Source organism: Bacillus rossius, assembly GCF_032445375.1.
Source record: "Bacillus rossius redtenbacheri isolate Brsri chromosome 4 unlocalized genomic scaffold, Brsri_v3 Brsri_v3_scf4_1, whole genome shotgun sequence".
NCBI lineage: Eukaryota > Metazoa > Arthropoda > Insecta > Phasmatodea > Bacillidae > Bacillus > Bacillus rossius.
The window spans coordinates 6,871,621-6,885,997 of NW_026962010.1; the positions used below are offsets into that span (position 1 = coordinate 6,871,621).

The window sequence follows — 14,377 nt, forward strand, 5'->3', positions numbered from 1 at the left end:
CTTTACGTTCACATGATAAACCTTCATTACTGTCATGTATAATGTGAGATTTGTGGCCTTGAGGCTAAATCTCTACTATTTTTGGCCATTTATGATTGCAAGTAAATACAATTAACAAATCTGGCCATCAAAAATGGCATACATACATCATAACATCTTGAGTTCGCTAATTTATGTAGCGAGGTCCAAGTCAGGTTGGGCCAGCACATCTGACATTGTACACGACCTGGTTGACATGTATGCCAAGTATCGAAAAAGACCTCCTTGGTAGGCGGTGAGTGATCGAGTAACATATTTACTCAGCTGGGCAGGAAGGAGTCCTTGTGTGTAGCGAGGCAGATTAGTTAAGTAAATATTTTAGAGCATAAATTACATTTTATAATTGACCAAGGATTTTACCAAGGACTAAAATTAATTTAATCAATTATTGCATGAATAAATGATTTTTTGATGATTAAATTATTTTTCCTGAATTTCTAGCTTAATAATTACAGAACTTTTACATGGCAGTCGATATGTCATCGACGACTTACTAGATCCTGGTACGTGAGGAATTTAGCCTCTTTAAGGACTTTTATCCATATTTTCATTAAATAAGTGTTCTTACCTAAAATAATTTTTTTTTGCATTGAGTAAAGATCGAACAAAGGACAGGAATCAATAAAATCAATCAGTGAATTAATGAGTGAATTTTTTTTATGATTTTTGGAATATTTTTCTGAATAACTAGCTAAATAACTACAGATATTCAAAATAGCGGCCAAAATGACCAACAAGTTGGCTGATGCCATGGTATTAATAAATACTACTGCACTCTAGTGAGTAAACAATAAACTGATATGACAGCAGTGCCCTCTAGCAGATGATGTGTGTTCGACGTGACACTAACGCTCCTGGTATCGGTTACTGAAAGCAAGAATACTGCTCCCGAGCAGACTACATGGGCGGCACTACGTTACACTAGCGCTCATTTGTAGCAAATATTGAAAAAATTGGTGGCTGTGATGTAATAATCCAATATGGCGGCATCCAGCAAACGAAAACAAGTTGATGTATTTGATGATATAATCCAAGATGGCAGCTTCCAGCATACGAAAACAAGATGTCGGATCCAAGATGGCAGACATGACGACATACTAGCTGTTGTAATATCTGACTTAGTAGTAGTGGTTGGAGGTGAATTCTCCAGTGACCTCCATGGAGTAAGGACCTATCGCCACATTTATTTTGCTCTTGTCAGGTACAAACTGAATGCTCCATTATGTAATTGATTTTTTACAAAAAATTTATTTAATTTGCATGTAAATAATTTTTTATAAAATTTAAAAAAAACTGCGATTTTTTTTTTAGCCTAATAATCACGGATTTTAAATAAGTCGGATGTGACATAATTTCAAGATGGCAACCGAGGTCAAGATCATGACCTCAGCCTCTTGGGCCGCTCGTCAAAGGGGAACCTATGTCGCTTTGGGGAAATTCACAACCTCTACATTTTTTGGGGAATAAACACTTGAAATTTTCCATTAAAAACATAAAGTGTTCCCTCGTAAGTGTGTTTATTAATTTAAATTTTCAGATCTTTTTTTTCATATCCGGCAGAATTTTATCCCCTAAAAACGGAAATTTTTAGAGAATGTTCAGTATATTTTGGCAAATATAGAACATTTGGCACTGAGGTGATCGCAGCAGGTGGCCCGCAGTGGTCAGTCCTTGCCTCTCGTACGGACCAACCAGGAACACACAGACCCCCTCCCTGGTACCTTGCAGATCTTTCACTCAGAGGCACAGATGTTCCTAGGAAGAACACGTTGCAGTTTGGCCACACGATTGTTCTCAAGCAGGAAGTAGCTTTTTAAGACATAATTGTAAAGGAACACGTTATAGTTAACTTCTGTGTGGTGCCACATTAATTAATTAATTTATTTATTTATTTATTAATGTTGTAACATGCCCACCAACAGCCGAGGGCTTTAGCGGTGGGCAATTTAGTAAATACACTTTTATAAATAAAAATAAAACATACTATTCCTTCAAGAAGTGGGGGTTGATGCGTTGTGACATAATACTTTGTATTAAACTGACAGTTTCTATCTGCTTGTGTTGTGTTTGTGTCCACTGCCTGTGCTGCTTGTAATTGCTTCATTGTTTTAGTTTCTGCTGTTTGCCATGTGTAACTCTGACATTATAAATATTACATAAACTGTGTCTGAATGCTGTGCCCATGGTCGCTGCTGCTTTCCTGCCAAAGAGCTTTAATTAATGCTGTACATACAATATCTTATGTTTAGAGTTACTTCTGCAATGTGCCCTTAAAAACTAAATCAACTGATTTTATTCTTTAAACAATCTTGAAGTTTCTATCCGGATTACATTTTTTTTTAAATTTTCATAAACAAAATTTGTTATGTTCTTACTATTTTCAATATATATTTTTTGTAGTGGTATTAATAGTTTTATGCTTTGTCTTTTTTAACGGCACATTAGCTCTTAATTACTGTTATGCTTTAACCTGTAAATAAAATAATGTCTTACTTTGTATTGTGGTATTATTTACTAGGAAAGTTTAAACTCTAGCACTTGTCACATTTGCCTGTACATTTACATGTTAAAAATTTACAGATTATTTTGAAGCATTGTTCTATTTTTGAGCATGCCAAGTATTCCAGTTCTTTATTCACCAAGAATTATGACTTGTGCATTAACAATACATTTTTTGTTTAGGTTTGGAAACCATTAGAACCCAGCTTCTTTTACAATATAGCTTCATTAAAGTACACACATGTTTACAGATTGAATGCATGCTACACTTTACAAACTTATGTAGCTAGGAACGATAATGGTTTTTTTGTTAATGTAGTTTTCTAACTTGTAAAGTACCTATAGTAAACGGAGGGAACTAACACTGTGCTGGATGCTCCTTCCCCACTCCCCTCCGGCACTCCCCCGCGTGCAGACAAGCTGGACAGCTCGTTCTCCAGGTCCAGGAGTTCCAGCATGTCCAGCCTGGAGAACATCAACTCTGAGGCGATACAGTGCCTGGCGTTCGCCGACGCCTACACCAAGAAGTCTGGTGAGCACCAGGCCTGTCAGGCACGCGAACAACTCTCATTCTCTTTTCCCTTGCCTACATATTGGAACTCTGTCTCATTAAGGAATAGTTTCATCGTGTTTTAAGTATAAAGGATGTTCAAACACACTGTGGGCAGTTGAGTTATTGAGTAAACCTTCAGGTAAGTGTAAAAACGTATAGTGAAGACAAAGTGTTTTTCCTGATAACTAAGTTATCCATTATTGGGCTAAAGTCTTAGTTTCGTAATGGATAAAAAGAGATCTGTAATTCACTTTTATCAATTTCTTCAGAAAGCTAGTATGCATGAAAATTTTGTGTTACAAAATTAGCCTGTCGATTCGAAGCTATTTCCAGCCAACTATAACTGTGAGTAAAAGTTTCGCTGTTAATGTGTGCGAAATGCCACAGGTTAATGAATTCAGTTAAAGTTGAAGAAATGTAGCAAGCTATGGATGGACCTGTTTAAAACATGTTGGTATCATTTTGTTTGCAATAAAAATGCTATTATATATGAATAAAATAGTGGTGCTTACAAGTGCAGTTTTTTTGACTGTGATCATTGAAAATGTGCAACAGAAATTGTTTTCTTAGTTTTTATATTACTCACAACAATAGAACTATGCAATATGAATATAATTCTAAAAGACAAACACAATGGTGAAAAAGCCATGAAGATATATTTATGCAATTAAAACTTGTGTAGCAATAAAGTTATTGGTAGGGTGCCAGTGTATGAAACCGATAATGGTTTTGTGTTGTTATGGCACACAGTGCCACCACACGACGCACGCCGGAAAGATATAGCGGTACTTTTGGAATTGAGTACGCTTCTAGACTTTTCCTCAACACATGTCGTTCTGACAGTTCCACGCTATCGCTGGATGTAACATATGAAGGTATTCCTATATGATACCTATATACTGGATCAGCGTCCTCGGTAAATACACGCTGCTTCGGCTTCATTTCCTCTTGCCTCTCCATACATGTGTGGGTCTGCCATCTCTGCTAATGTAAGTCTGCCACGCCGATACTGATCGTCAGTGTTGTAATCGCAGTACCAAAGCCAAACAAGTAAAACTGTAGGTTTTGGCCTTATCCTTGACGAAAACCAACAATTCCCTCAATTCCGTTGGGGCTGCATCTCTAGGGCACGACATTAACAACATTTAAAAACAGTCTAAATCCTAACCATGTCGTGCCCATTTTTGACACTATAGCCCTGAACTCTGGTGCAGAATAGATCAATAAATTTACAAAAGTTAAATTATGAGCACAATTACTACAGTGTTTAAGGGTAGTGATAGAAGTAGCAAATAATTAACTCATAAACTTTAGCTGTAAATTTAATACTTGCACTAGCCCCATACTTACCTACCTCCATCAATATGGAGAGTATATCCTTGACACGGGTGCAAGTAGGGATGGGTTGGGTGCTGTACTTTCCCAGGTTCAAGATGGAATTGAACAAGTAATAGAATACTACAACAAAGTTTTGTCTAAGCTAAACGCAACTATTGTGTCACAAGACTAGAATTCTTGGCTGAAGTGAAGTCTCTGCAACATTTCCACAAATATTTACATGGGAGAAAATTCCTTTTACTCACTGACCATGCCGCACTTAAGTGGCTACTACAGTTCAAGAATCCAGAGGGACAACTTGCTAGGTGGATTGAACAGATACAGCAATATGATTGTCGGATAAAACACAGGAAAGGCCGAATTCACAGCAATGCCGATGCCCTCTCCCGAAGGCCTTGCAAGGTAGACTGTAACCATTGCAATAGGGGGGAGAAAAATGGGGAATCGAAGACGTTCGGCGAACAATGATAACTAAAAGGGAAAATAAATGGGATATTGCCAACTTGAAAGCAGCACAGCGGCAAGATTCTGACCTGGCACTCATTATAAGCTGGCTAGAGAGTGGTAGTGGATGTCCTATATGACATGAGATCTCCAGTGACCGAAGGGCGATGAAAGATTACTGGGCAAAGTGGGATTCCTTGAAGATGGTGAATGGGCTGCTAATGAGGGCATAGGAAAGTCCAGATGGAAAAGTAGTTATAATGCAACTACTCCTAAAGAGTCTAGTGTCAGAGGTGTTGAAAGAAATCCATTATAGTACCTCTGGTTGTCATCTAGGGGTGAACAAAACTCTAGCTAAGATCCGGTCAAAGCTACTATTGGTTGGTGTATCGCCAGGATGTAAAGGCTTGGTGTAGACAATGCGAAATATGCTCGGCTAAAAAAGGGCGGGATTCAACAGAACTCTCAAGGAACACACTGCCAAGGTTGTGGCCGAGCATCTACAGTATTGGGATCAACACATCCAGTTGTTCCTGATGGCATATAGGTCTTCCATCCATGACTCCACTAGGTAGACTGCGAGTATTGTGTTTGGACAGGAGTTGAGGCTGCCCTGTGATGTCAAGTTCGGTCGTCCTCATAAGGATCCGACCAGCACCACTGAATATGTCAATCGTCTGGAGGAGCGAATGGCGCTTATACACGAAGAAGCCAGCAAAAATCTTAGATTAGAGCGAATCGAATAAAGACGAGGTATGATCGGAAGGATAACTCAACCGTATTTCAGGAGGGCGATTTGGTGTGGCTGTACAACCTGCAACGAAGGAAGCGAAGGCGCCCTAAGCTTCAAGCAGCGTGGGAAGGCCCATATGGAGTCTTCAAGCGGCTAAATGATGTTTTTCTACCACATCCAGAGGGGAAAGAGAGCTAGATAAAAGTTGTAAATTTGGACCAATTGTGGGAATCTGCTTTGTTCGGGACGAACAGGTTTAAGGAGGCAGTGTTATGAATGGATACAGGACCCTGACATATGCGAGGTCCAGAACTGGTTGGCGGCCCTGCATGGCCACTAGCGTCACTCGCCCTGTTATGTGCCGTCCACTGAAGTAAGGCATGCCAGGCCATTAGCGTCACACGTAAGGCATGCCAGGCCATTAGCGTCACACGATGTGTCAAGTGCCATCCACTGATGTAAGGCATACCAGGACACTGGCATCACATGCTGTGTCACATGCCGTCCACTGACATAAAGCTATTATCACCTTTAGTGGCCTGGGAATCCTAGGCTTGCAGTGGCTGCCACATGGAGTTGCTTGAATAATCGTCGCCATTCTCGATGTTTCGGGCATCAAGTCAGCCCGTGATGATGCGACTCGTCACTACTGCTCTCATTGGTTCAATAAGGGCACCATAAGTATAGAAGCAGTGACGCCGGCCTCCGCTGGAGTTCCGAGGGTTCGGAGAGTTCCGCGAGTGAAGGGAAGTGCGACAACAGTGAAGACGGTGAGAGACCCCTTCGAGAGTGGCGTGACGTGGAGCGACGGTACCGTGAGAGTGCAACTGAGTGGCGCGCGACTTGTGTGTTTGGACAGGCAAGAGGTAAGGGGCGAACCAGTGTTGAGCCTAGCTCCAGTGAGGAGTGCGAACAGCGAACTTGACAGACATTGAGGGACTTGCGAATAAACATTTTTAAGTGCCAGTGATTGGTGATCAGACTTATTTAAGTGCAATTACTTATTAGTAATATAAGTAGATACTAGTAATAATCAAACTGTAGTAAAACTTAATTGGGCTATCCCTTACGAACCCAGTTTTCTCCAAATAGGTCGTAAGAATATGTTCGATGTGTTCACTTGATGAGAACTAATCGAAATCAAACTGTAATATGCATACATAGCATGCTATTAAGATATTGTCTATCACCAATGCTACCTTAGTTTATATACTGAGATACATTTTTCGGGGTTTCGTTTGGCTGATGTTTAATTGCTAAGGTTTTATGCTGTATTGAAGTTGATCAGCAGAAATTTTATTTTAAGAGAATTGGCACTGTGTAGTTAAATAGTGTCATTAAATATCGTGGTCAAACTAAAGTTTTTTACGTTTGTTTGCAATTTCTTTGTGGGGTCATTTTAACCTGCTTGGAACCGAGCAAGTGTTCAGCAGTGTCAGGATGAGTACAATGGTGCTCGGTGTTGCTCGGTGTTGCTGGCCACAAGGAAGCGTGTGTGCTGTGCGTGCAGATGCGGCCATGTACCCGACACTCTGGGTGGGCACGAGTCTCGGCTCCGTGCTGACCATCACGCTCAGCATCCCTGCGCCTGGCGAGTCGCGCCTCACCCAGCCGGTCGTCGTGTCCCCGTGTGGTGAGTGCCCGTGCCGCCAGCACTTGCACGGTCGTGCCGGCAGGCTCCATTTCCGTACCCGACTGTGCCAGAAGGCTTTGGTATTCTTATTGTCCATGAAAGTGTGTTTGACATGATATCTGATGTTACTCTTTGTAGGTATCATTATTGTTGTGAAGCTGAATAAATATACCCTGTTTATTCACACATGACACTGTCCAGCCGACTCCAGGAAAAACACTGACAAAGATGAGTGAAGGGTGACGAGAGAGTTGGGAGGGGACTCACATCACAACAAAAATTTTACAACATCCAACAATCCCACTTCAAATGTAGTTATTCATAGTTATATTTAGTAAGATGTTTGGTTTGTGTAATGTATGACATTGTGGTGCAAAATATTTAGATTGGCAGCCATGGCAATGGGCGGGAGGCTGGAAGTGTGAGAGTTTATGTTTTTCATTGTGCAGTAAACAAATGGTGATGTTTGGGGCAACTAGAATCGCAACCCATTGCGTGGTTAAGGATTGTGTGAAGATAAACAGTGATGATGAGGATTGTTCGTAGGAGTGCCCATAAGAATAAGGGTTAAGATGTCCTTGATTTCGGCTCGCCGAGAGTCGATGATAAGGACTGGTCAGTGCTCTCTGTGAAGTTCCTGGAAAAGTTGAAGGGTGGGATCTGCTAGCTTGTGAGAAATGTCCTAGGGCTGGCACCGATACATGCCCGACAGTCCTGGAACATTAGAATGGAGCATATATGGAGCTGCTAACCTCAGCTGAGCTGATACGTCGCTGGTGAAATCACACCAGGCTCTCGGTTGCGGAGCTGGGAAAACGTAGGGGGACTAATAAAAAGGTTTGATTGTGATAAAACAATGGGCTAGCAAAGTTTATATCAGGGGGTTTTTAGTTGAAAAATAAATATTTGCCAATTATTTCAAATTTGCTGCACTAAGGCAATGTAAGGTCATCCAAAATGGCCGCCATGATGTGACAATCCATGATGGCGGTATGCTCCTCTGGCTTCTCCTGGCGAAGCCTGGCGCGCGAGAAACCAACATATAGTACTTCTTATCTCAGCATCATCGGGGCCTGTATCGTGCAGAAGGTTGTTGGTTAAGTATATTTTTTCCCACAACTTACTGGTTTTAAACTATATCAACCATTTCTGTTCGTCTTCAAGGGTGACCAAACCTTACATAAACCGAGCTGTGCCATAGGACGTTTGTCCATTAACTAAACAATGTAACAAGTACGCCTAAATTTACATGCAATCGAAACAGTACATGGTGAATATTTTTATGTTTCTGACCACTTGGCAGCAACTCCAGGTACCAGATGTGTAGGACGCCTCGAGACCAAGGGTAGTGAGCCTGGGGCAGCACTTCTGGGTACCAGGGGTATACCCCCTTGAGTCAACGGATAGTCAGCACACGTAGCTGACGAGCAGAGGGTACCAGTTCGGCGATTAAGGACATTTTACTAAGGGGGCATTTTTCGAGTCTACTCGACATGGGCCGCATCACGCCCATAGAGAGTCTTGTCGGGGTATAACCGCCCATCTCATGGCCTGGCGCCCGCTAAGAAGGACCGTTAGTGTTAAGATAATCCAAAGCAGGAAATTGAGTTGTGTGTATTTAATCTCACAACACCGATATAGACACTTGAGAAAACTACAAATGACAACCGAAAACCAGTTGAAAATAAATGGTTTCACTTGACTTCACAATAATTTTATTTTCTAAAGTTTACTGAGATTTTTTTATAAGATCACGGATATTGAGGCCTGAATGAATTGTAGTCGTGATATGTTTTTCATTCTGACATGCCTAATATCATGAGCATCTAATTTATGTAATATGCCTTGACCATCCACAGTCCTCTCTTCTGATCTCAAGTTGAATGGCTTGTCAAGTGAATAGACGCTTGTATTTCTATTTCTTGTTCGTGAATTTATAGTATCTTGTAACAAATGATTGGCATGATTTTTTAAGGTACAATCTTCAGACTGAAAGGTTGCATATTAGCGATGTCCTTCCTCGACTGCAACGGAGCGCTCATACCGTACTCGTACGAGACGTGGCGTGATGAAAATAAGGACAGCAGAGAAAAAATCAGTAAGTATGATATTGAACTAATAATGCAATATTTTTCAGCATAGTCAACATTTTAAAATTAATTTTCATCATAAATTTCACTGAAATGAAAATTGAGCAGGACTGTCTCTTCCTTACGTAAAAACTTTTATGGATTCTTTCTTTACCCTCAGACCTCCATCTTTATAGAGGTGTATTTCTTTAATTTACATATTTTTCACTTTTTCATCTCTTTTGCATTTATTCGGCTTGGTTGCTAATTTAAGTTACAAGTTTTACAGCAACTTGACGTCGACACTCGCCTTCCCCCCCCATCTTCAAGGCTCTATTGCACTCTTATGAGTGCCAATCCCCAAGTCAAGTGGCATGGCTGCGACATCCAAGTGTTAGACTTCATCAAAATGGTCACAGTGTGACGTTGAATAATTTTATTTAACTGCTCAAACGTCCATTGCTGATCATAATATGGTGAAAACTGAATAAAATATTCGAAAGCTTTAAATCAAAATCTACCAGAAAGATATGTAGCATTATGTTTGAACGCAAATGGTTTAGGATTAATCGCAGAGACATCGTGGAAGGAAGGGGGAAAAAAAGTATCGCATTGATCTTTTTGCTGATAGCATCGCATACTCGTTGTTGGTAGTGATTTGTGTGTCCTAATAGGAACATGGATATTGTCTCATCCTGTTAATGTCTTCTGTGAGTGCAAGCTTCTGCTACCTAGCGAGTAGTTAGCAACCAACTGGTGATGACGTGTCGGCCAGGTTCGTAGCCCAGGAAACAAAGGTTTCAACCTCTCAAACATTTGTCCAAACCTAAACTGTTGCATAGTGGTAGAGTCGACTATGTTTAATAACATACCGAAAGTTAACGGCGGGAGACCTTATGCGTATCGCCGAAAACGTGCCTGTAAGTCGCAGATGACAGCGGCATACAGCAGTCCATTAAAATGCTTCCCATTTACGCAGGTTTTTAACGTAGACTCTCCATAAACTTACCAAAATAATCAGAAAAGCTATTACACACATTAATGTTAAAAAAATATTCCGAATTTAATATTAAATATAAGATATGAATTGATTAAATTATAAAATTTTTTTAATGTCTGCCACCCAGATAAAAATATAATTTACACAAAACTGAAGAGCTCAATGCAAAAATATTCTATATTAATTGGTTTTGCGCATTCTTTTAGCTTCAAGAGGGTATTCTTATGAAGAGGGTGGCAGTGCGGCCCAGGTCTCAGGTGTGTCGTACTGCGGCGGTCTACGTTCTCTCGGCCGACACGACAAGCGACACTCATTACACGTCGTCTTATTCATCTCATTCATGTGACACGGTATATTCAAGTTACATCATTATATTGATTTTCTTATATGGACGAGTCTTTATACATCATGAAAATTAACAGTTAAACAATTTTTTTTAGAAATTCTTGAATCGAAGATACTCGGAGACCTTTTGTTTTCTATCTATTGATAAATATTTAATTCAAAAAAAAATATTATTTCAATTTAAAACTATTTAATTAACAAATAATAATAGTATATAATTCTTATGCATCATTTTATTTTCAATCAGAACAATTCAAAATTTTAACTGAGCCTGCATTCTAAAATATGTAAAGAAATTTAATTCTTCGTTTATCAGTTTACGACTAAATAAAAACGACGAAAAAGATACAGCGTAAAGTACCTACTAAGTCAGGGCTTTTTTCACCTTTATAATATTATTACTATAAATCTTTTTAAAGATTAAGAAATATTAAACAAATATTAGGTGCTATTCAAAAATAGGGGTAGATACCTTTTTATGGCTAGTTTTAAATGCTTTCTAATAGTTAAACGAACCAATATATCTACCCATGGTGGCCATTTTGATTACTTCAATACAGGGGGTCATGATCTTTGATCAAGTTTGTCTGTCCCAGCATTTTTTTTTTGTTCTCTGGTATGCATATAAGCTCTGTGCAAATCTAATATTGAAAGTCGGAAGTGCTAACTCCACCGACTGCAGAGCTCGCCCACCCGGGCACTCACACGGTGTGCAGAGGGTGAAAAGAAGCCACGCGATTTGAAAACCACTCGAGATAGCCGAGTGATGTCTGTTTGCGAAAAGCACTTTAGAGTACCCTGCGGGCGAATCATTAGTTCTGTTTCAGTAATTTGTTTTTAAACTGTGTTTTTAAGAGAATGAAAAGGGCTCAAACATGTGTTTTCAGAATTATTTTTAGATATTATACTCCCGGTGCAGATTCTTGAAAGCATCTAATGGCCTTGCATTACACCTTATCCTTTATTTATCCGCTATCTAATGTTATGGCAGGTAGTTACATGGTTATGTGTTACATAGTTTCCCCACGCGCGATAAGAAGACTGTGCGCCAGTTCATAGCCTAACGCTTAGAGGAGACTCACCAACAAAGATTCTCCTGTGACTAGCCTGGTCCCTTAAAACTAATAGTTTTCTCTCATTCTGTATCTGGTCACGACCCGGCTACGAAGGCAATGGGCGGGGACGAAACTAGGTTTTCCCTCGCCCGTGGTGTGAAATTGTGTATCACGCCTTGCCTTAACATAGCATTAAACGTACCAGGCATTATTCATTTTGCATTTATGTACTTAGTGTGTGTAGGTTCGATTTCATCAAACTCGTGTGTTAACCAATGTTGATGTCTTATGTTTTATTTCATGTACTATTTATGGCTGTAATATGTTCTAAGGTCAATGAAAACATAAAATTTTAAAAAAAATAATAGTTTTTTGTTACATTGTTTAGTTACGATTTTGAAAAATTATTCGACAAAAAACAGATTATGCAAGAATTCTGCTAAAACTCACTAGAAACTGAGTAATTCAAACTTTAATTAAAATTCAAATATAAGTATAAATCTTTATATTATTTTTTTGTACTTGATTTTTATTTCACAATTTTTGTTGTCAAAAGATTTAGTCGGCCCATCCCGCACTCTCCCTGACCCGCTGCCTCCCCCCCCCCCCACACCCCCTTCCCCCTTGCTCCCCTAGATCCTCCCTGGGATGTCGCATAACTAAATTTCTCTATTTTTGAGCATTTTGCTGACAAGAACTAATGCCATGGGCATGCTGTGTGCCCAGCATCACTTTGACCAAATTCCATGCCCAGGTTTTTTTTTTTTTTATGTTTTAGTCATGTTTGGAGTGATGGGACATTTTTGAACGGTTTTGTTGCCAAGTGTTTCTGTGGTATTTTTACTCTTGTTTGTAAGACAATATTTTTTTTTATAGTACTGATGTACTAATTTTATAACTTAAACCGTATTAATGTAAAGAATTTAACGGCAATTATTATAATAGGAAAGTTCCTTTTCAAGTAACAGAATGCGAGGGTAAAACAAAATAAGTAAAATTAATAATAAACAATTTCCAGAAATTATGTCACACGAGCGCCACAATCAAACCTACAAAAATAAAAAAAGGGTGAGAGAAATGTGAAAGCTGGGCAGGCAGAACGAAGACAGGATAAATGTGGTAAAGGTGGGGAGAAGACATGGAGAAGGTGGGGCGAAAATGGAGCGAAGATGGAGCGAAGGCAGGGCGAAGGTAGGGAGAAGGCTACGAGAAGGTGGGGGAATGTAGGAAGAAGGTGTAACGAAGGTTGGCTGAAGGCAGAGGGTGAGGCAAAGGCGGGAAGAATTCGGAGTGAATTCAGGGTGAAGTCGGGGCAAAGAAGGGGCGAAAACATGCTGCAGATGGGGTGAAGTCATGACAAAGGTGTGGCGAAGACATGGCAAAGACACGGCGAAGGTGGAGTAAAGGTGTTGTGAAGGCGGGGCGAAGATTAGCTAAGATTGTACATTCCATCAAGCATGCATCTTTATCTGATAGCCATATTTTTCCTGGCTTATAATTCCTTATTGTTTTTACCCCAGAATATGCAGTATCGAGTGCTACCACTAGAGTGTCTGAGCTGGGTGCTGTGAATTGAATCTAGAGATAAGGAGGAGCCTGCACAGACTGTAGTTCTTTGTTAAGTGGTCGGGTACACAGGCTCAAGAACTTGAACAGGCCAGGAATGTCCATACATAAGTAGGGAGAGCGGGGTGGTTCTAGGACATGGGCTACTGTGGGGGAGGGGTTAAGGAATCGTGTAGGTAAACAGCCTTGGTCGCTGACCGGCAAACGTCCGCCATGTCTTCGCTGCAGGAGTCACGGCTGCCAGCCCCAGGACTAGCCAAGTCCTCCCTCGCCTCGCCGTGGTCTGGTCTCCGGTGTGACGTCACACCCCAGGGCTCGATATCTCCCACTGTCTTCACTCGGCTCGCCTCTCCCAACAGGGTTGCCCTTCCTCAGGGTCATCCTGCATTGTGACCAGGTGGCCAAGTCCTCCGGTACCGACGGCATGGCTGTGGTCGGGTAGTGACGTCAGCCACTGGTGTCGTAGCCGGGTATGCATTCTCCTGCTCCCTCTAGCGATGTCAGACTTCTGCCTTGGGGACTCCACACTGCCCCCTTGTAAATGCGTCTTGGGAGTGACTCACTGACACAACGTCCATCGACACCCGCCTGGCTAGGTACTGCGCTTGCATTCACTGGGTCTCGCTCGGGGTAGCTGTTTGTCTTTTAAAAAACGTTACCGTGTGGTGACACGGGTAACAATTTATTTTTAAAAATTTCAACCAATTTAACAAACTATTGTTTATTTATTTCTGTGGAAGGAATCTTAAAGAGTTAATAATGATTAAGATTTTCTAATTTTTGCAAAAACATCGAGAAAGTGTTTTCATTGTTATTTTTTTCTTAATTTAGAACTTCACTATAGGTTGATGTGGGATGTGTGTAGTGTATATTAAAGTGTTGCAAAAATGTGGCAAATGGCAGTGACAACAATGATGATAGTGTACTGTTTTGTGAATAGCAAAAACACTTATGAACTTAACGAACTAAGCATTAATGAGTGGATTTTATTTCTCGTGTATTTTGATGTGTTCGTTTTTTAACAGTTGAATTTCATGTACATTGAGTGGAAGTTTTAAGCTAGTGGAAATAACATTATTCATACAAAAAAGGGGGTTGTCTGT

The 14,377-nt window shown here is 40.4% G+C and overlaps 1 protein-coding gene across 1 annotated transcript in view; it reads left to right on the forward strand.

The window, feature by feature from the left end:
- Window positions 1-14,377, forward strand: part of LOC134541505 (syntaxin-binding protein 5) — a 366,972-nt gene that overhangs the window by 303,401 nt on the left and 49,194 nt on the right. Inside the window, exons 15-17 of the mRNA XM_063385002.1 lie at window positions 2,954-3,070; window positions 7,117-7,239; window positions 9,215-9,337. Coding sequence (XP_063241072.1) covers window positions 2,954-3,070; window positions 7,117-7,239; window positions 9,215-9,337 — 363 coding nt within the window. The remainder of the gene's footprint in view (window positions 1-2,953; window positions 3,071-7,116; window positions 7,240-9,214; window positions 9,338-14,377) is intronic.